Source organism: Epinephelus lanceolatus, chromosome 20 (genome assembly GCF_041903045.1).
Source record: "Epinephelus lanceolatus isolate andai-2023 chromosome 20, ASM4190304v1, whole genome shotgun sequence".
NCBI lineage: Eukaryota > Metazoa > Chordata > Actinopteri > Perciformes > Serranidae > Epinephelus > Epinephelus lanceolatus.
In genome coordinates, this window is record NC_135753.1 from 22,795,686 (window position 1) to 22,818,330 (window position 22,645).

The window sequence follows — 22,645 nt, forward strand, 5'->3', positions numbered from 1 at the left end:
ATAAGCTCCACATTGCTGTATTGAACCCTACGCATGTGGACTGAGAGTGTGAGATGGAGAGAGAGGAGTGAACACTCCAGCAGTGCAGGTAACGATCTGAGGTATAATAAGGGATACATAATTTAATATCTCTATTTATTCATTTAAGACCAGGGAGCGGGAGATCATTATATATTGATAGCTTATAGATAAGATGGGTTTGATTACTTGGAGGCAATAAGGTGCATCTGGAGGAGTTTATCACTGCCCACTGCTCTCTCAAGTGGTCAAGACTAAAAGGGTTCGGCCGTCTTCTTGGATCAGGTTACTCACTGAAATGGTTGCTTAGTTGTCACCTTTCAGGTTTTAGCTGTTTTATTTGTGATGTTTGGCAACAGTGCTGGAGTGTGAGAGTGAGTGGGTGGAGGAAGCAGTTTGTTTTGTTCTTATGAGAAGCAAAATTGGAGTAAATATAATAATTTTCTATCAGTTGTGCAGCATTTCATGGTCATTTCACTAAAAGTGGCCTGTGGCAAAGTGTGCACCTCATATCATTTCTACAGCAGCCTTTATAGAGATGTGTGTGTGTGTGTGCTTGTGTGTGTGTGAGGGTGTGTGTTTGTACTACAGCCTAATGTTATGATATCTCATAATCAACTCTCTTTGCGTCCACACTTCAGCGTCCTCCCACAGCCACAGTTCCAAGTCACACACCTCGAAACGCAACGAGCTGCTTTGCTTTAATATAAGCTGCATATTACAGGTTTCCACCTCAAGGATGTGGCGCAGCCCGCGTGCACCCCTCTGCTCCTCCTTGTGTAGTATACAGCGGGACACTCCGCAGTTCGCTTATCCCGTTCCTTCCCGTTGCCTTTTACGCGCACGACGTCTGCAGCACACAGTGATTCACAGAGCCAGCCTCAGTCTCTACGAGCTTTTGGATGAAGGCAGGACTCTTTCCACAGTGTTCCGATGGCGAACCAGCGCCGGTTCTGTTGCACTGATCGCTTCTAGAGGAAGGCATACACGCTTTTTACCTTTCTTCTCCTCTTCTTCGACTCAATTTACACAAAATGTGGGACGCGCGTTCTCTGCGCGGAGTCCGCGGAGTGCTCTCCTCAGTCGTGGCCGCTTGACTAAAGGGGGATCCCGGCTCCCTTTTCATCTTCTACTCCCTTAGGAACAAGAGGAGTTTGCATGCAAAAGGTGGTTTATCCCGGCAAGGTGAGGCACAGATTATTGTTCTGACATTTTTTCTTTTAATTTGGATACTTTAAGTCGAAATCTAAAAATCCGTGCGTTGCAAGTGCGGATTGTTTGGACTGATTTACATAGCAGGTGTTGCATTATAAAAACCTCACTGAACACACAACAGCGTAACAGGTCTGCAATGCTTTCTGAATTTATAGGACTGCAGAACAAGTCAGGACATATGGATTCATAATGTGGTGCCGTTTTACACCCCTCCCCACACACATCTACTCATTCTCATTATTTGCATAGTAAAATTGGCTGTTTTGTAGCCAGTGTTTGGTCCAGATTGTCAGCCTGTGTCAATGTAACCAAAAACTGTTGCATTCAAGAACATCAAGAATACCCTGTTCCAAATTCAAAAAGGCAACCTTTCTCCATAAATGATTAAAGACTCTGATATTTGCAACTTTTTATATATAATTTTGAGGATTTTTCCAAGTGTGAAGGGCATTTTAATCATTCTGTTAAATTATAACTCCACACACTGCCTTTTCTCATGTGTAAGGGGTCATATTTCTCAGAAAATGTGATCATAATGACCCAGAGTAGCAAGGGAAAGGGTATTTGAAAATGACAAGTTAAATGAGACCCCAGAAATTGCTGTCACACACACCTCCTCCATTCAAATACCGAGAAGACATGAATGAATATGAAGGTTTCTTTCAGTTCATTTGCTTCCTGACCTACCACCGAGTCCCCCTTTTTTTGACTGATGAGGCTGCATAGTGCTCCAGCAGGAGTTCACTGCCTCACTACAGCCACAACAGAGCTGGAGCGGAGTGAAAAGCAAAGCAGCCATATTGACTGTTAAAACAAAATCATTGATTCTGCCTAACACCTTCTTAGAAATGTGATGGAAGGGATCAATAGTACGGTGCAGCTGTTACTATTTTTGACTGGCAATTCAAAGTAACAGGTGACTGTCTTAGTGCTTAAAAAGAACCGATTTATTTATTTATTCAGCTATTTATTTATTTATTGGCCTTGAAATGTGCTTAACACAGCAGAAAAGAAAAGAACATTTTGTGATACATCCAATTTTCGATACTGGTGGTAATTAACTTGTGTGTCATCGGTCACTGAGTCATCTCACAAACTGTTTCTTTTGTTTTCTCAGCCATGGAGGGACTTGCCTAAAGAAGATCCAACATAATTAAAACATTTTCGACTTTATTTTTCTATTTACCCCTTTTTTTTTTTGTGTCATCGTAACATCTTCCCCAAAAAGTCTCTACTTCCACCATGGCTGAGAAGCTTGGACCAGCAGGGCTCAAGCCCACCAACATCCGAACCGCTCCCTCCCTGCCCCCCGAGCCCATCGACATCATCCGCACCAAAGCCCGCTCCCGTAGAGTCCGCCTTAACGTCGGGGGCCTGAATCACGAAGTCCTGTGGCGGACCCTGGACAGGCTACCCAGAACCCGACTGGGCAAGCTTCGAGACTGCAACACCCACGAGTCCCTGATGGAAGTCTGCGACGACTACAGCCTGAACGAAAACGAGTACTTCTTCGACCGGCACCCGGGGGCCTTCACCTCCATTCTGAACTTTTACCGCACAGGCAAATTACACATGATGGAGGAGATGTGCGCCCTTTCGTTCGGCCAGGAGTTAGACTACTGGGGGATTGACGAAATCTACCTGGAGTCTTGCTGCCAGGCCCGCTACCACCAGAAAAAGGAGCAGATGAATGAGGAGCTGCGGAGGGAGGCAGAGACAATGAGGGAGAGGGAGGGAGAGGGAGAGTTTGATAACACCTGCTGCCCAGACAAGAGAAAGAAGCTGTGGGATCTCCTGGAGAAGCCCAGCTCCTCGGTGGCTGCCAAGGTAGGGAACCGAATCTGGAAGTGTGATCACACCGCCCCCATCTCACATATCCCGATCGCATTCAAAGCCCAACACTCTGCCTGGATCATAACACATTACAAGCGCACTTATTAAAGGCCTACTCCCACCTGTAAAAAAAATAACCACAAGTTCATCAATTTGAATCTTAAACAGGCATGCACTGTACTCTCGTCAGGTGCTTTCTTGTGCCATCTGTCTGCCTTCCATCTTCGTAAGTAGCAACAGTTGTTAGGGGATGGATTAAATACAGAGAAAGCTGCAGACTTTGGGAAACAATATGTGTGTGGATGTAATGGGAGAACAGAAGCAGACGATGAGGAGTGGAAGTAGATGTGTGATGTGCATGCAAATATAATGGAAAGTAGAATTTATAGTTCTGTATAAATTAGTGGTGGAATCACTGCAGGAGCTGGATTTAGACTCCATTTGCTTTGACAAAATAATTGGTGGGTGCGTCAGCTGCTGGTGTTGCTTTCTTTGCAGGGATAAAGTGTGTCAGTGTAGACTAGATCTGTCAGGGACTTGTGACACAGTGAAGTCTATTTTCTCGCGTCAGTCTTACTCACTGATTGGATGAGTCAGAGAGACGACGTGGATGATGTCAAAAGTTTGTTGCAGGTGTATCGATGAAAACTGTTGATTCTCGAGCCCTTTACTATATTTACCTTGGGCGCTTTTATACGATTTGACGAGGTAGTGACGAGTGCTTCTCCCTTCCCACGTACCACATGTTTGGAAAACTGCTGCATTGGTCACGTGCAGTTTTCATGCAAGGATGATAAATCTCACAGAAATCAAATGACTGTGTAGCAATGTCCAGGCTGTCTTTGGTAACATGATGACATCTCTTTTTAACTCCTCCTCCACCTCGTCCCATCCCGCTCTGACTCGCTCCTCAATTAGGTAGGTCAACCTTGACGAAATCCAATCACTGGTAATTTACCTTTGGTCTCCAGTATCCTGATCTTATCATCGTGGCAGTGCAGGGCAGGGCTGGCCTGGGATTATATTCCATGTCAGAGGATCATAAACACAGGATCCTCCTCTGTGTGTGTGTGTGTGTGTGTGTGTGTGTGTGTGTGTGTGATCAAACTAACATCATCCCCTCACACAGCTCCTAAAGTGCTGTATATGCTGTGTGGTGCATTGTTGACGCCTCTCCTCTCCTCTCCTCTTGAGGCAAAGGACGTTTCCCTTTTGGTTTAGACAGTTTGGATATCCTGCTAGATTCAATTTCAAACCCCTGATGCCTTGTGCTAAATTTATAGTGCAGTAGCCCACTTTAAAAATGGCAAAAATATGGTAATGACACTGACTACATGAGGTTCAGATCCTTTAATAGAGCTGCTGTGTTTACCCTCCCTTCCTGTATTATTCCTGCGTAGCTTGTTTTCCCTGAATCAACTAGTGATTTGTGATTGACAAGGATCCCGCCTCAGCTTAATAATTGTACCCAGCCCCCACGGAGGAGCTGTATATCACAAGAATCAGTTATAAGGAGGCTGCCAATATCCAATTTAAGGCGAACCCAGGTGACAGCAGTTGGGTAATTTGATAGGGTGTGTGATATTTAAAGTGATTTACCTGCTCAATACAGTCCCTCGTTCTATAGACGCATCTCGGTATTGCTGACCTGTTCACCAGCATATGGGGGAAGCCTGCGAAACCTTAAAGGGAAATCCCCCCCCTAATTCAAATTGACATTCTGCTGAGTGCTCTACCAGGAGAACTTGAACGTGACTCTAATGGCTCAGCCTTGCGATCGCACTAAGGTTATCCACAGCTGAAAGAACATTTGGAAATAGACTGTCGAGGCTGCTCCACTGTCAGATGGCAGCTCCCTGAGGTCAGGGAAGCCTTTTATGGGGCACGCACGGTGCAGTGAGAACCCTTGAAAGCCCTTGACCAAGCAAATGCCATTACTAGGCTGGTACACTGCCGTGCGCTTTTATACAAAGCAACCTGAGCCCTTTGTCAAATGCAATCACAGTGTCTTCTGGCATATTCTCTCTCTCTCTCCCTCTCCACCTCTTTCTCTCTCGCTCCCTTTCTCTTACATTGCCTTAATCAGATATAAGAGCCCATTGTGCCGCTCTGTGGCACCTATGGCCCTCTCTGCCCTTAAATAAAGGTTAAGCATGAGAGGAGTGACCTTTTCAGCAGGGTCAATCAAGCTGGGATTACATTCATCAGCAATAACAGCCGTGCATGCTCTGGAAGTACTGGCAAGCCCCTGCAGATTGGAAATGATTGAAACTAATCACACATTTCATCAAGAAAAACTGGTTGGAGGAAGGAGCAGGGAGGTGAGAGTTGAGCGAGGAAAGCCACAAGTGAAGGAGGAGAGGTGACGGAAGAGATAGTGGCAGAGGAAAGCCCTGCAAGAGAGAGAGAGAGAGAAAGAGAGGAGAGAGTGATGTAAGAGATGCAGTCATGTAAGTTACGCCTCAGGATGCTGAGCTGGATCTTTGCAAACCTTTCCCAATGAATAATGAATGAAATGGTCAAAACAAAAAGGACACTGGCTAATGCAGTGGCTTCTCTGTGTTACTGCGTGACTTTTGGTTGAGTGACCTCATAGTGTGAGGAGGAGGAAGAGGAGGAGGAGGGGGGGTGGTTGGATAGTGTCCGCTTCTATCTGGTGCTCAGCTTGTCACAGGTGTCCAGGGGGAAAAGTGAGAAGTTCATGTCACAACAAGATATTGCAAGCTGTGTGTGTACACCTGCAGGAGCTCACACCTGAAAACCTCGGCTGAATTTTCATCATGTCCTGTTTTGGAAACTTTTTTAAAAATAGAATAACAAGAGCAGTCTTTCTTAAAGGGACAGTTCACCCCCCAAATCAAAAATACATATTTTATCTCTTACCTGTGGTGCTTTTTAATAATCTAGATTGTTTTGGTGTGAGTTGCCGAGTGTTGGAGATATCAGCCGTAGAGATGTCTGCCTTCTCTTCAGTATAATGGAACTAGATGGCACTTGGCTTGTGGTGCTCAAAGCACCAAAAAGTACATTTGAATAACTCAACAGCAATGTCTCTTTCCAGAAATCATGACCTGGTTACTCAAGATAATCCACAGACCTTGTTGTGAACAGTTTAATGCAGGAACTATTTTCTTTCTACTGAGCTACAACCATAAAACTGTGCAGAAGGAAGCTTGCATCTACTCATGGAAGGAAGGCTCGTGTCAGCGTGAGATGTAAACATAAACAGTGTTCTTCTTGGCTGATCTGTAATGTCAGCTAGCTCAGTGGTGCTACGTGAGCTAGTAGTAGATGCACACTTCCTTCTGCACAGTTTTACAGTTGTAGCTCAGTAAATATACAGTTGATACAGTTGTTAGGTGTCGTCTGATAGTAAGAAAGTAGTTCTTGTGAGCAGTTTCATGTAGGGACTATTTTCTTTCTACCAAGCTACAACCACCAACTGTATCACTGTGCAGAAGGAAGTGTGCATCTACTCATGGATGAGAGCCTTGTGCTAGTGACTGATGAAAACAATAATGGCGTCCTCCTAGGCTGAGCTGTAATGTTAGCTAGCTCAGTGATGCTAGGTGAGCTAGCTGTAGATGCACACTTCCTTCTGTACACTGATACAGTTGGTGGGCATAGATCAGCAGAAAGAAAATAGTTCCTACATGAAACTTCTCACAACAAGGTCTGTGGATTATCTTGGGTAACCAGGTCATGATTTCTGGAAAGAGACATTACTGTTGAGTTTTTCAAATGTATTCTTTTGGTGCTTTGAGCACCACAAGCCCAGTGCCATCTAGTTTCACGATATTAAAGAGAAGACAGACATCTCTATGGCCAAAATCGCCAACAATCAGCAGCTCACACCAAAACAATGTAAATTAGGGCTGGCCCATTTGCAGATATTATATCATTATCAAGATATGACAGAATCTATCATCTTAGATTTGGATGTCGTTGTATCATGATGTGGCATAAGTGGTGTTTTTTCCCTTGTTTTAAAGGCTGCATTACAGTAAAGTGATGTATCAATTTACCAGACTTTCCTATTTGTTTTAATGCTTTATTGATGATTATTGATCAAAAATCTCATTGTGTTAGTTTTCTGAAAAAACAAACAAACAAAACAATAGTCATCCTTTCAGCTTTGTCGCATTAGAGAAGGTATTGGGTCAGAAATACTATGTTTGATTTTGTCTCCTGGTCCTAGCATTGATGACGTGCTTTAATTAATAATTTAAAAATATCCATATATATATATTGTGTATTGAGATATAGCCTAAAAATATTGTGATATAATTTTTAGGATAAATCACCTAGCCCTAATCATGATTATTAAGTAGCACTACAGGTACGAGGAATAATATATATTTTTGAGGGGGTGAACTGTCCCTTTAAGTGCCTCATGTCTGTTGTGTTTGAGTGTCTCCACAGCTTTCAGCCACTGGTAAAATATTGCCATGTGCTATTAAATTATATAAGATGAGAGTGGCTCTCATGTCTTCGAAAAAACCTCAGCTGGATGTTGCTTCTGCTTCCTTACTGTGGGCTATAATTTCTATTAATCCAGTAGAACGTGTCATCCTTGATATTGAGCCAGAAGGATTTGTGCAGCCCTGACCCTCTTTTGTTTACAATGAGTCACGGGTGTAGTTGTACAGCAAATACACTTAGCACAAGCTCATAAAAGGAAGCCATATCCAAATTGCTGGAGTGCTGTAAGGAGACTAAATTACAGTGACTTCTGCTTTTATATTTCACTGTGTAAAATGTATTACCGTTACCTGGCATCACTCCTGCAAAGATCTTGGTGCATGTATGTAAATGTAGTTTGTACCCTGCCTGTGCTTTTTGTCAGCGTGACGGGAAACGTGATTAGATGCATTTCTTTCCGTAGTCAGAGACGCATGACGATATGCAGAACGTGCGTAATAAATATCAGGAACTGACCAACCGTTCGCCACACAATTAGTGATTTAGTAAGAGCTTCAACGTTAACATATGAGTCAGGCTCTGTTCCCAGGATCATAAATTAATGCTATTAGACGTTACATGCGTGCCTACAGTGCTCTGTGTTAATATATGTATAGCGTGGTTTGCAAGAGCAGCATCTTTTTGTTTTGATTTGTGTTCATGCAAAGCTTCGAGATAAGAAAACATCCCTCCTGTTTAGGTTTTCTTCACTTTAGAGTCTGGGCAGCTGGGGGAAATAATGGCCAAGGATTCAGAGCATTTTAAAGAGATCAATGTTTCTACTTGCCAGACATTTCAAGTTGGGTTTTCAACCCCCACCCCCACCCTTCCCCTCCCTCCCTACATCAGCCATGTCCAGCCTCGTGCTCGCTCTTAATGTGGATGTGCACCATTACTCTCCCCTTTATCTAATAATCTAGTCTAGCTATTGGGAATGCTGAGCAATGGGCCTGCATGGGTGCAGACTTCGTGCTGTTTGGTCCTCCCACGCTTGGAAGCAGCCAAAGCCAGTCCACCACAGACACTGTTGATGATGATGACACAATGTGAGGAAGCTGTAGCATGATAAGGTACTGTAACAGGCACCTCAAAAGGCAGTTTTGTGAATGTCATAGTCATCTGTCTTCATGTGGAGTAGCTGCAAAATGCACAACACACTGTAATATTTTGTTGATTGATTTATAAAATCAGCAGAAGTGGAAATATTAATGCACAGCTTTAAGAGTGACGGGAGCAAATTCATGGAGCACACAGCTGCCTGTTGTGTCAGATCACTGCAGACAGCCTCTAACTCTCCATCCGTCTGTTTCCTTCCAGGCTTTTACAGCACTGAGGCAAGCATTTGGTGTTGTGTGTGTGTGTGCTGATGTAGTTTCTGATAGTGGGAGAGTCAAATATGAAGAGAGGTGGGGATAGGGAGAGTGAAGGAGAGGCCTTTAGTCAGCGTTAAGTCAAATGTTCTGCACAGCACGTGCCCCCGGGGTCAAATTGAAGCACTAGATCCACTTTTTTCATCATCATGCTTTCATCGCCGCATGGATTGCGGTCAGTCTTCAGAAGGTTAAATCGATAGCATTGGCATGTTATGGAAGAAGTGTTCTCAGCTTGTTATTTTGTGCTTGTTTCCGTAAAAAGCCTGCCCACTGGATGCTGACATTGACTGCTGAAATCAGATTTTGCTGTCTGTGGGTCAGAGCCTGTCTCAATGTATATAAGTCAACGGAATGCGTCTGTGCAAGAGGCAGCTGATCATTACTCCATACTTATTACTGAACTACATGAACTTATTTGGCCCCTAGTGACTTATCAGGATGCATCGCAGCAGAGGAGTCTGTCATATAGGTAGAGCACACCCTCTCCACTCCTGCAGCCTCCTGGTTACATAAGCCTTCCATCGGGCCTCTAATCAGTACAGCCTAGCGTTTAGGCACCAGTACCTAAATCCTCTTTACCCCACAATCATAATCAGATAAGACAGAACCTCCTAGATTATAGGTGGCATGAGTTCTTATAGCCTGCACAGGCAGAGGGAGCGGCATTTATCATCTGGATGTTCCAGGACGCAATTTAACGCCGTCCCCTCAGTCCATCACTGTCTTTCTTTGCTCTCTGGAAGTCAACTGCAACATAAGGATTATCTTAAATTAAAATCAGCCCAGAACATTATTGGCGTTAAAATGATAGAGAAAGCATATCAAATGCACCCTTACACACTCCAGCTGTTTTGATTTGTTTAAAGTATATGTCTGTGTCGTATATTGTTTGTATGGAAACTGGTTGATTTGTCGTGTACACAGCAAATACTCACTAGTTTGCTCTGCTTTTTACTCACTCTAAACACGACTCTCCTCATATGGACAACAAACTGCACGAGGGGTGTGAGCAGTGGACAGAGCACTTTCCACTCTCCACAGTTTAGCTGGCTTGTTTGAATTCACAGTTATGTTACTAAGCAGCAAATATCAACTTTCATAACAACAGTGTTGCACGTTTGCCGGGATTCTGATATCTGCTGACTGTGAGACACTGAAAGTACTTTGAAGTTAGTCTTGTAGCTCAGTTTGATACCCATACTGTGTGCATTTGATTCCTGATTGTGTTGATGGACCACTGTATGAAGAGCAGTAAAAATGTATATTGCAAATGATACCCAGGGGACGTTATCAACACTTATGTCATAAAAACACTTCTTAATTTTAAATGCTCTGAAAATGTTTGTGTCAGATTATCTCTCACTCTTAAAAGCCTGACTGGATCCCATTTGGCTTTAACAGCAGAGGTCCCCCAAGGTCATGTTTAAAATGAAGCGGAGGTTAGGACACTGCAGCCCGTTATTGATCTCACTAAAGCGTTGTTATCTGTGAGCTTCACCCACAGGGTTGAAAGGGAACATTTGGAGTGAGGCACAGGAAGTTGTTGGAGATGAAGCGAGATAAAGCTATCGATGCTGCTGACCCTTAAAATTGATCTGTTGAAAACATGCCGTCGTACATTTTTAATAATTCCACAAATGCTTGTTTATTAATGTGTGCAGTAATTGCAACAACACACATCCATCCGCTTGTCTTTTTTTTTTTGCTTTGCTTTGCACAATCAGCCCTCTGCTGCTTTCTTCCATTTTCATGATTACCAGCGGGAGCTCGCATGCAGAGGAATTACAGTCTGGACGCAGCTTAGCGGCAGTGGTGTCCCAACAGAGCCCACTGGCCTGTCTGAAGGCTTATTGCACTTGACCATGCATGTAGTGATTCATGAATGAAGACATCATTAAGTGAAATGCACGAGCCACGTCTAATATACACTATATTATTCACACGCTTTCAGGAATAGAGACGGGGGGGAGCTACAAGCCAAACTGGATTGAGTGTAACTTGAGGGGAACAAGGGGAACTCACCACTCTATAGCACAAGTCCAGTACAAACAACATGGCCAATACAAGCCAAGGCTAATGAGTGACCAGATGGTGTGAGAAGCCTGATGGCTGGAACCTCATTAGTAATTCTACTGTCATCCCCAGAATACACCCTCACATTTCCTAAGTGGACAAATCTGTTATGCCTAGTATTGCAACAAAGGATTATTCTCTTAATCAGTTAAGACGTCGATTCTTTTTCAAGTAATCATTTAGTGTGTAAAATTTCCCAGAGTCCAAGGTGAGATCATTAATTCACTTGTTTTGTCTGATCAACAATCCAAATCCAAAGATATTTAATTCTGATATAAAAGAGAAAACTAGAATTACGGCTTCACGGTTGTTGCAGTCACAGTTAACACTCATGTTTGTCCAGACTCACATGTATCCCTGACAGTAGATGTTGCTGTACAGAAGGCACATATTCAAAAATGTGGATGCTTCACACACACACATCAGCACAGAAGATCTATACAATCAGCACAGTTCAAGGTGAACACCCAAGATTAGTGTCACCAATTCAGTATCTGACCAAATGTCTCCCCTTCTGTTCCTGATTTTAATGCTGAATAATGTGTTTTGTCTAACACAATGATGTCACACTGATGTTGACCTTTGACCTTTTGGATATAAGATATCATTGTTTAAATCCATTGAAAATTTGTCAGAATTAGCATATGAATGCTTGATCTATGGCCAAAAACATGTTTTGTGAGGTCACAGTGACCTTTGGCCACCAAAATCTAATCAGTCCATCCTTGAGTCCCAGTGGGAGTTTGTGTCAAATTTGAAAAAGTAGAGTAGTTGTGCACATCCCAAAGACATTCAAGGCAGATGCTGGATCAATAAAACATAGCAATAAACAACATGAAAAAAGGTCAGCACACTGCAGCTCCCTTAAGTGCAATTTATTAGCACATCCACAAGTGACGTTTCCAGCCAGACTTCCTCTGAAGAAGAACATTATCTTGAAATGTCCCTTGCGGATGTGCCAATAAATTGCACTCAAGGAACTATAACATGCAGACTTTTTTTTCATGTTTTTCATGTTGTGCCAAATTTGAAGACATTTCCTTAAGGTGTTCTTGTGATATCGCATTCATGTGAATGAGATGCATGCCAGGTCACAGTGACCTTAACCTTTGACCATTAAATTCTAATCAGTTCATGCTTGAGTTCAAGTGGGCGTTTGTGCTCAGTTTGAAGAAATTTACCTCAAGGTGTTCTTGAGATGTTGCGTTCACAAGAATGGTATGTACGACTGGACAGACAGCTCGAAATCACAATCCCTCTGGCCACAGCTGATGCAGGTGCAGAGCCATCAAGAGCAGCAAGTTCTCATAATTCAGAAGCCAGAACTAGAGAATGTCTGGCATTTTGTTTTGATGAATAACTTGAATGATTAATCAATTATGATTCCTGTCACTTACTGAATCAACATCTCCACATACCTGTATGTTTTTGATTATCTATCATCAGCTTATGGGTGGCATGGTGGTACAGTGGTTAGCATTGTTGCCTCACAGCAAGAGGATTCCTGGTTCCCTGGGGTGGTGCTAAGGTTGCATGTTCTCCCTGTGTCAATCTGTTTTTTCTCTGGGTACTCCAGCTTCCTCCCACAGTCCATAGACATGCAGGTTAATTGGTGACTCTAAATTGTAGGTGTGAATGTGAGTGTGAATGGTTGTCTGTCTCTATGTGTCAGCCCTGTGATAGTCTGGTGACCTGTCCAGAGTGTACCCTGCCTGGAAACCAGTTGTGAACATAACACCAACTGATGACCAACTTGTTAGCAAACACTTGGACGTTTGCACATCCATTTGGAGTTGTGTTTGTGTCGACTTGATGAATGTTAGTCCAATATTTACTTATTTTAAATTTATTTTGGTCTCCACCCACCCCCGAGGGAGATATGTGGCACTTAAGCTGCTAAATGCTCCGCTATGTCCACCAGATAGTCACTAACTTTATCTGTCTGCTGTTTGGTGAATAGCTGGTAGTGTACAGTTGAAGTTTTTTCCCTTACAGCCAAAAATGTGAGTGGTTAGAGTGAACCAAAACAGTAAAGTTGCAAGCCTGAAGACTTAAACAATGACTATAAAGAAGAGTTAATTGTCTGTGGGGTCATCATTATGAGTGTAGTGATGTATTGTTAAAAGAAAATGAGTGATTATAGCCTCTTTAACACACTCTCTATGAGTCGCACACATCACGCCTGTTCACCCTGCAAAAAGTCCAGTAGATGTAAACTGGCAAAAAGCCCCAGGTTTGAGCACCGTCAAAGCGAGACATAAATCCCACTGAAGGCTGGGAGTGGCGGTGGCCCAGCAGCGAGCGGCGTTGGCTGGCACTGCCAGCTTGAGTGACACTCTGGGTAAGAGGCTAATGTGTTCCTTCCTCCTCTTGCGCTCCTCATCTCCTCCCCGTCCTCCTGCTCATTACCTCCACCGCCGACTCGTGAGGTTTGCTCACCCTGTCTTTTGCCGTTCCCCTTGTCCCAGGAGGCATCAGAAGTAGGGGGAGAGAGGACGGTGGCGAGCAGAGAGTCATCATTCTAAATGCTACGAACACCAGGTCTCTATTACGTGCTTCAGTGAACCCCCTTCGCACACAAACACACACTATCACAGCCGGTCTTCCATGCCTCTGCACATACATACAATGGCACACACGTTAATGCCCTCCGTAAGTATTGCACACAAACGAGCATGCCCATACACACACACACACACACACACACACACACACCTCTTTATCCGAAAGCCTTCAAATACTGCTGACCTAGCTTTCTGTGGGTGCCACAACATAGTGAGTGCCACGCTGTTGTCTCCCTCACTCTCCCCATGCCTTCTCTCTTTCAATATCCTTCACCTCCTCTCCTCTTCCTGTTTACCACCCCAGCTGCTTTCATAGCCTCCCTTTACATTCCCTTTTTTTTTTTTTACAACCATCGCCCTACAATCCTCCATTTCCCCTCATATCTCCGACCCCCTACACCCTTTCATCTCTCCGCTCTGTTTTCCCGTCCCCTCCGCATTTCTTGCTTTATTTACTTATGTGGTGAAAGCTGAATTGTGACCCTGCCCACCGTTCCATCATAGGAGCAGTGATATGAGACTGCATTGGTATTCATTGTGGGGTTTTTACATTTGGCTCTTTATCAATCATGTTTGTGATTCAGTACCTCTGGTCAGAGAAGTAGTTCCTCAGGGGTCCCCACTTCCTGCAGCAGTGGTGGTGCTCTGCTGCTTCTTGATAGAAAAACTGAGCAGCTTTTCATGCGATACAAACAATACAGACACCTTGAAAAATGACTTGCGGAGGAGCTAAACCAAGTGGTGCATATACAGAGAGTCCTGGCTAACAAAAGGGATATCCTTCGGAGCCCTGGCAGTCTCCCCTGATCAAGAAAAACCCTCCAAGGAGCTCTTAAAGAGGGAAAAAAACAAAAAGGAGTGTGTAATCAACTTCATTTTACTTGTTTCCTCGGAAATGCCGTGTTTGCGTAGTTTCCATGGTGACCATGGTGTGCCATGATGACTTATCGACACCCAGGGAGCAATTCATCTCTATACAGGCTGTGTGAGAGGCAGAGCAGCTGGTACCTCAGCCCCCACAACCAACCCCTAATGCAAATGTAAGGGAGACACTTGTGCTGTGGAGTGTCAGCGCGGATCAGGTCAGTCTCACTGACTTTAACTTGTACGCTCCGTTACTGGGATGATTTCCTTCTCCCACATGAAGTGTCTTTGGTCATTTTCCGTTTGTGTCATTTCGACCAAATGCTTTAATAGCTCTCACTGACTCTGAAATTACCAGCTATTGTGTGGCGGAGTTCAAAGTCAGCTCAGTGGCTGCTGTTTATGCGAAAGAAAAAGGAAGAGTGGTGTCTCTTTTCTTGCAGCCAGGCTCTCAAGGCCAACGAGAGGGTCTCCAGAGCATCAGCGGCAGAGCAGGGACTCAGTTTTGTAGGACAGAAGACAGTAATTAAAAACCCCAGCTCAACGAAGGAGCCTCCGAGGACGTATAAGAGAAAAGATGGATTGCGCGGATCAGTGGGAGGTTTAGAAGGGTTAAAGCCACCTCTCAGCCATTGCTTCATGGATACTGGGTGACGAAGCAGAAGCTATTGTTATAGGGCAAACGCATTTCTTCACATGTCCCTCTCACCACCTCCTCCTCTTTAGCTTTTCCTGTCTTTTTCCTATTTTAGCTCCTCTGCTGGACCGCCTCCATTTTCATACACCGTCGTCCCCTCTCTCTGGCTCCGCTTTTCTCTTGTGTCATCATGCTGTTGGCGTCACTGTGGGCTGTGCTGCCAGCTGTTTGCTGTCTCCCCACACCGCGGGAAAGTGACAGAAGGAATTATTATATCTCCTGCTCTTTGTTGTGTGTGTGGACCTCCCGCGTCTTCTGCTGAGCCACAGGAGTTCCTCGGAGCTGACCACAGTAACTCTGCCACGCTTCACATGCTTTAATGCACCTCAAATATCAGTTCTCCTATATCTGACATCCATTATGCATAAGGTTCATCTTAAATAGTGGATTCTCATATTCAGTCATAAAAGTTTAAGCACAATATTTAAGGTTTTCTGCCTGTGGGATGAGATACAGTATTTCTGCTTATTTCAAGGTTTTTTTTTACTTGAATATGTTTTACTTTCTGCTGATCGGACCACTGCTTTGATCCAGTGGATATATCCCTACTACAGATAAACTACAGATACTCCTGATGTCCAGAGGATGAAGCATAATAACTTTGGTGATTCCCTGACTTTTACTCTAGTGCCATGAGCGGGTCAAAATTTCCACCTGTCCTATCATTCCCAACTTTTTTCTACCGCTTAACAGGCTAGCCATTAGGAGTTATGACCAGGGGGACAAAATTTTCCAAATTGGGCCCCTTATCCACAACCTCTCCACCACCGCCACCCAACCTTTGCTTTAATACCAACTTGTGCAATTTCAAATAAGCTCTTTGCCGTTAACTTGTAGGGACAGAGATGGAGTCTCTAACAACCACTTCTAGATCCAGTGTTATAGCCCCATTCAGGCCATACTATGTTTTCCAAACATGTATGTAACCAGTGGACTCTAGTGTTGTCTGCGTTGTGTTGATACGAAGAGGCCCAGACCGTGGATATCTTTGTAGGCCATCTCCGTTTATTCCTGACAGCTGACAGCAAGAGGTAAAAACAAAATCCTCCGTCAGTTTCAACCAAACAAACTCTATACAAATTTAGTGACACGGGAATATGTTACCATAAAATGAACTTATAAACAGCTTAACAGCACTAAAACAAGAGCAATGTGGCTTACCTCGCCTACAGAGCACAACAGCAAAAGAGGAGAGGTAAGGCGGGAGACACCTCTTCATAGGTGGGGTACCCCCAAAGGTGAACGTAGGGGTACAGAAACTGAGTATCAAACGTTCCACATATTGAGTACGGAGGCCTAAGTGTGTCAGGTAATAACAACTGAAACAAATTTGGTGTAATTATAACACTTAATATTACAAGTGCACATTTGACTTTGTTACACATATTACTGCTGTATAATTGACCCTGTTACATGTTATTAAATATGATAAAGCACAAAAGGTTGAGTTATTTTAAAACACAGAGAAAAAATTCTTTCAAATAAGATGGTGACAGTTATGGCCTATTTCGCCTTTTAAAAACAAGACAAGGAGAGAAAGAAAAATGCCCTCCATGAGTAAGTACAGTTTGCAGACATATTCAAATACACCATCTTCCTTCGCCTATCTTTATTCTCTTTTTGAAGCGTTATTTACCCGACAAGATAGCATGACATGGTTGGTACCAATGGGTGGCAAACCTGCTGCAGTCGAAACTGGACTGCACCATTTTCACAATAACTGCAGGGGGTGGGGTATCAGATGACAAGCTGAAATATGTCATGATAATTACACTACATTTATTTATCATTTAAATAAATAGAACTTGTAGTGTAAGTGATATTAGTCAGTAGGTAAATTGTTGTACTTGAACCCATTTAATGGTTAACCAAAGACCTTTGCATGGCCCGCCTTGTGCCGAGGTCATCTGTACCCTCTGACCCCCGTGGTCAAACAGCACAGGTAATGGGCCTGCCACTACATAGCAGATATTAACATACTAAGTAAAGATGATGGACGTGGTAAACATTATATCTGCTTTACATCACTTACTTACACCACTAGTATTCAAATACATATGGAATTTTGTCTTTCTAATTTTTACACTCACATTACAAAGAGTTGATTAAATGGCTAAATTTAGTGCAGTTCCTCAAAGCAGCAGCATCTCCACCAGTTACTGAAATCTGTGTGTAACCCAAAGGTCACAACTTTAATCCCCCTAACAGCCAGGGTGTGAAATTTTAGGAAAAAAATGAATTAATTTGTAAGTTCTTTTCATTCCATTCTTCCTCTTCCATTTAATTTGTACCCAAGCCATTCATTAAAAATCAGTCAAACACATGAGTAAACACGCCCTCAACTGGAACTGTCCATCTGTGTGTCTAGTCAGGTGAGGTGACAAGAGGCATTGATACAGTCCTTTTGCTTCCGAGTGTGATTGTAATCAGCTTACTGCCATTGGAGGGAAAGACCCAGCAGGCCCGAGGGCACACAGGGACGAAGACACACTCAGCACATGTGACCCGTGTCAATGTCAGAAAGCCAAGCAGTGGGCCAAGGGATCAGCATCGGACACACCTGAAAGGTCACTCTGCCTTCTGTGATTTCCCAGGTCCATGTGCAGATGTGGGACTGATCCTTTGTCTGCTGTCAAACATGCATGTGTGTAACAAGACTGGTAACTCTGGACGTTTTATGAAGGGCTGTCAAACATATCACAGCACATATTGTGTTTTTATAGCGCTGCCAGCTAAAGAAGGATCTGTCTTCCATTATTGCAGGATCAGGGAAGATTTTGGTCTGTTGGGTGCTGACATTTGGTTGAAGCCTTGCCAATTGATAGGATGACTCTCAGGTATTGACCACTGTGTTGACAGGCGCAACTGTCTCCTTGTATTTCAGAGCACAAGGCTGTGTAGTACATACAGTGCAGGTGTCAACCAAAAAACACCACTGGCCAGGCGCACTCTGGTTGCACTGCTTTTAAACGCTCTCCGTGTGTCTGATATTTTCTGTTTCGCTCCCTCTGCTCCGGCAGATATTGTTTATTTATGTCTGGATTCCTTATATTTATTTTTCTGAACTTGGTGCTACTTTTACAGCAGCTCAGCTCTTTTCTTTATGTGATTCACCTTCAGTGACTCACCGCTAAGTTGATTCTCTTTATACCCTTCTTTGATTATCCACATCTCTGGTGAGAAATGTGCTTGTTTACCTCTTCTTCTCTACTCTTTATCTTACCCTGGTGTCCTCCAGTCATTCACCCTTGCTCCCTAATCACTTGTTTCCTCCTAAATTTCCTCTTTTCTATCTTTCCCGATGCACTTTCATACAAAAGTAATAAACATTTATGGGCCTTCTCCACCTATATGTATTTAATTTACAATGTACGCTGGTATATGAATCAGCCAAACTCTCGTGAAGTCAGTTCTGCCTTGCACGCAGACTTACCGGTGCTGGCCGCAGCCTCTGGCAAACACCCAACTAAAGATTTTTTAGAGTATACTTGTTTTGCAATAAATCCCCCTTAAGTAGTGTGACAGTATCTAAAGGCCACCTAGCACTCTTAAGCATCCCTAGTTTTCGCCTCCTGTTCCAAGGTATTGAATAAGGTGCCTGAAAGCGAATAACAATACTAATGTTGATGGATGACTGTTGATACAAGGCAAAGTAGCACCGGCCCTTGTCACATTTCCAGTGTTGCTATTCTCGCCTTTTTGAGTGGTTGCTTTCACCCACTGTACAGTAAGTCGTCTCGCTCTATTTGGATCACACTAATACCGCTTTAGAACTGCATTAATGTTGCCATAAAAGTCATCTTATGCCATGGATAGACACCATAAAGCTTAGCATTAAACTGCGTAACACTTAGAGGCAGATGTAAAGGAAAGCGCACTTCTAAAAATACCAACAAGGTGGCCAGTCCCACCACAGCACAGCGAAACACAGAAAGGAGAGAGTAAACAGCAGCGTGCAATCATGCAGAGAATATAACCTGGAAATCTAGATTTTATCATCAGTGTTTAGCATCGGGGAATACGGGGAGAGATTAGGAGGTCTTATTTAAACGTATAGCTGCATTGTGAATGGGTAAAGGCTAATGCGGATTATAATGTGAGGCATTAAAGCGGGTAAGGCAGTGAATCATCCACCCTTGGATGAATGATTCATCTCCTCTGTTATTACTTCAATATGTATTTATTCCCTTTCTTCACATGTCACAGCTGATGAAACCCTGCCCTTTAATTTCGGTTAAAATGTGGAATTTTATAACGTGACGCACTTCCACGGTGACCTTTTGGCAGCGTGTGCCTGTGTGTGTATGGGTATGTTCGTCTCAGAAGGCATATTAATTGAATTTTAAAGCAGTCTCGAGAACACAGGAGCACACACACGGATACACGTGTATGCACAGTCTCCACCGAGCGACTGAGGAATATTCAAACAAGACAGATGAAAAGACCGAAAAGATAACATGGCGTGAGTTTCATCTCCATTCCTTAGACAGCAATTTTGCTCACTTGAAAGATCACTTTCTCTCTCAGGCAGCTGAAGAAGTACAGGAATGTATTCATCAAAACATTAATATTTATCTGTGTTTCCCTCGACATGTCAATTTATTTAACATTAAAACTTTTATTTATTTACTTGTTTTTGTCTCATTCCGCCACTCGAGATTGCGCTTATATCTGGGAGTTTACGGTTTATACAGCTGATGGATCTCCTCAGAGTTGAAGGAATGTGCCTGGAGAAACAGCACACACTTTGGCAGTGGAAAGTTGTGACAGAGGAATGCTGTTTATGTTTAATAGTTTAAAAGTTTAATAAATATTAATTTAAAAATGTTTACCATTTCGCCGTGTTTAAGAGGGCAGCAGATTTAATCATGGCCGTGTAATTTGTCTTGCTGAACACAAGAAAATTCCACAAATTACTCTTTTCCTAATTGAAAGCCCAAGTCTGTCTTCTTGTGAGGATTAACTCTGGTGTCGAGAGGTATAAATCCAGCCTCCTGTCTGTCTGTCTGACGGTGCAGACACACCCCCGACCTGATGTGCTGCTACCCTAATCTCCTCTGATGACACTACAGAGTCAGAGGACAGAAATTTACAGCCTTGTAACATAGTGTCAGCTGCGACGTTCCGCCTGCCTGTCATCGCAACAATCACGTGCATCAATGTGAATCAATTAGCATCACTGGCATATATCAGATTAAGGCTATACAGGGCCAAAGGCGGGCTCATTAAAACGGTTGTCTGTTTAGCTTGTCTAATAGAAGGCCAAGCTGAGGCTTAATGGGGGAGGGTTAGAGTTGTTGAGGGACACTGTGCATTGCCCGGGGTTCACAGCCTAATCTGGACCGGTTGGCTTCTCTGTCTCCAGGCTGAACAAAAATCAGAACATGGGCAGGCACAGGTGGCGGTCGACATAAATTTAAATACTGGTTGCTGCTTAAACTTGAAGCTGAGCTAATCAATATTTTTTTTATTAACAGTGAGTCAGATGACTATGTTAAATGTGAAAGATGTTGCTCAGTAGTTTCTCTGAATGCTGCGTTCACGCTACAAGCGACAACGCAACAGTTTTGAGCAGAAACATTTTTGCCGAGTCACCGCTCAAGTGATGCTCATTAATCGTCACAGGCCTGTGTTTGTCTGTTACTTTCAACAACGCACCATGACTGAACATCTTTTTAAGTTTGTATTTGGTCAAAAATATGTGTTTCATCAGTGTCTGAGTCCCTTTCAACTTCACTTCAGTCAGGGCCACTTTAGTCAAAGAAAATTTGCAGTATTATATTTGGCAGTATGGCTCTGTTCTGGGGCCTCTATACTTTCCTTGGGCTTATACAGGAAAGGTGCCTACGTGGAAAGCCTAAGGCGGAGAGAGTACACCTCTCTGCCCTTCCATGTGCAAATGAGAAAAGCCTGAGGCAGAGAGAGCAAACCTCCCTGCCCTTCCATGCGCCTACATGGAAAGCCTAACTGTGCATTCACACCAAAAGCTTCATGAGCGCAAGCCGTCGCTCAGGTCGCTGGCATCCCGCTGGCATCCCGCTGCCTGGCAGCTCTGGCAGGGCTTGCAGAAGGCTGCCAAGGGGCGGGGCTTTCAAGCTGCGCTGCAGAAGATCTCTTTCTTTCTTTCTTTCTTTCTTTCTTTCACTGTCTCGCCTTGTGAATATTCACGGTCTGCAATTGACTACTGCTCGCTGCTGCTTCAACAGCAGCGCTGCTCATTTGCATAAAGTTGAGCTTCTCTCAACTTCACAGTGACGCTCCGGTCGCTGGCATTGCGCTGCTCGCTGCTGCCGACGCCCCAGACGCCCTTTGTAGCAAGCGTACATTGAAAATGAATGGCTGCCGGCCGCTTATGACGCTCATGACGCTTTTGGTGTGAATGCACAGTAAGGCAGAGAGAGCATACCTCTCTGCCCTTCCATGTGCAAAGGAGGAAAGCCTGAGGCAGAGAGAGCAAACTTCCCTGCCTTTCCATGCGCCTACATGGAAAACCTAAGGCAGGGAGGGCAGTAGCAAAGACCCCCCAGGGAACAGAACAGAGCAGCATCAATGACAAACAGAAATGACATTGATAAGTCAGACACATCATGAAAAGGAGGAGCTGGGGTGGAGGCAGGTTGCAAAGACGCTTGCAGAGGAAGCAGCAACAGTAGGCAGAGGCCAGAGCAGTTTAAATAGGGCGCCCTGAATGAGATTCGCTAATTGGTTGCATAGAAAGGAATCATGTGATCTATCAGCTGACTCCCCTCCATCAATCAGCTGCTCCATCAGGTGATTGGGCTGTTTGAGATCAGTTGATGTAGCTGGAATGTGAAGTTTGACATCATGTCCTACCTGAACTAACACTATGCTCAATATTTGCAGAGCAACCAAGAGGAAAATTTTTCTGCTCACAATAGTCTTTTCTTTGGCTGTTTTGGCTCACTCTCACTGCTCTCATCCGTTTTAACAAAAAAGCTCTAAAAATCCACTTTACGCTACCTGCCCAGAACCTAACAGCAAAGAGACAAGCCGCTGAGCACAGAGGAGCTTTTACCAGGTAAAGAGCCAGATAATTACAATTATGCTAATATGGCTCTGTGTCTGCTGGATGTGCAAATAGACAATTACTAGCTAACACATTAGCCATGCTTACTATCATCCTCAAGAGCAACGTTCATAACCCCTTTATAGTCAATGTTTTTTCAGTGTAACCATCACCTTTATCTTACTTTAAGCAAGTGTTTGAGCTGCCCGGCCACAGCCATACCTTAAGTATGTGTAAAATAATCCCTGTTTTCAGTCAGCACAATCTTCTCCTAAACTTTGCTTTTGGATTTTACAGAATCACAAAATCCCTTCCAGCAATGGTTGTTCATACAGCAAACATTCAGACATATTTGAAGATGTGTGCATACATGCATGTCCATTTGTATTTGAGCATATGTGTGTGTGTGTGTGTGTGTGTGTGTGTGTGTGTGCCCTGTATTCAGGTGGTTAGTCTGCATGCCTGCAGAAAAAAAGGGGCTTCCTATTGGTCCCCACAGGGCCAATGTACTGAAAGATGC

The 22,645-nt window shown here is 43.7% G+C and overlaps 1 protein-coding gene across 1 annotated transcript in view; it reads left to right on the plus strand.

Moving 5' to 3' along the window:
• The first annotated feature begins 848 nt into the window (after positions 1-848).
• The window catches only part of kcnb2b (potassium voltage-gated channel subfamily B member 2b), a 98,619-nt gene continuing 76,822 nt past the window's right edge, over positions 849-22,645 (plus strand). The window contains exons 1-2 of the mRNA XM_033638861.2: positions 849-1,203; positions 2,351-3,060. Of these exons, the coding sequence (XP_033494752.1) occupies positions 2,476-3,060 (585 nt within the window). The 5' untranslated portion in view covers positions 849-1,203; positions 2,351-2,475. The remainder of the gene's footprint in view (positions 1,204-2,350; positions 3,061-22,645) is intronic.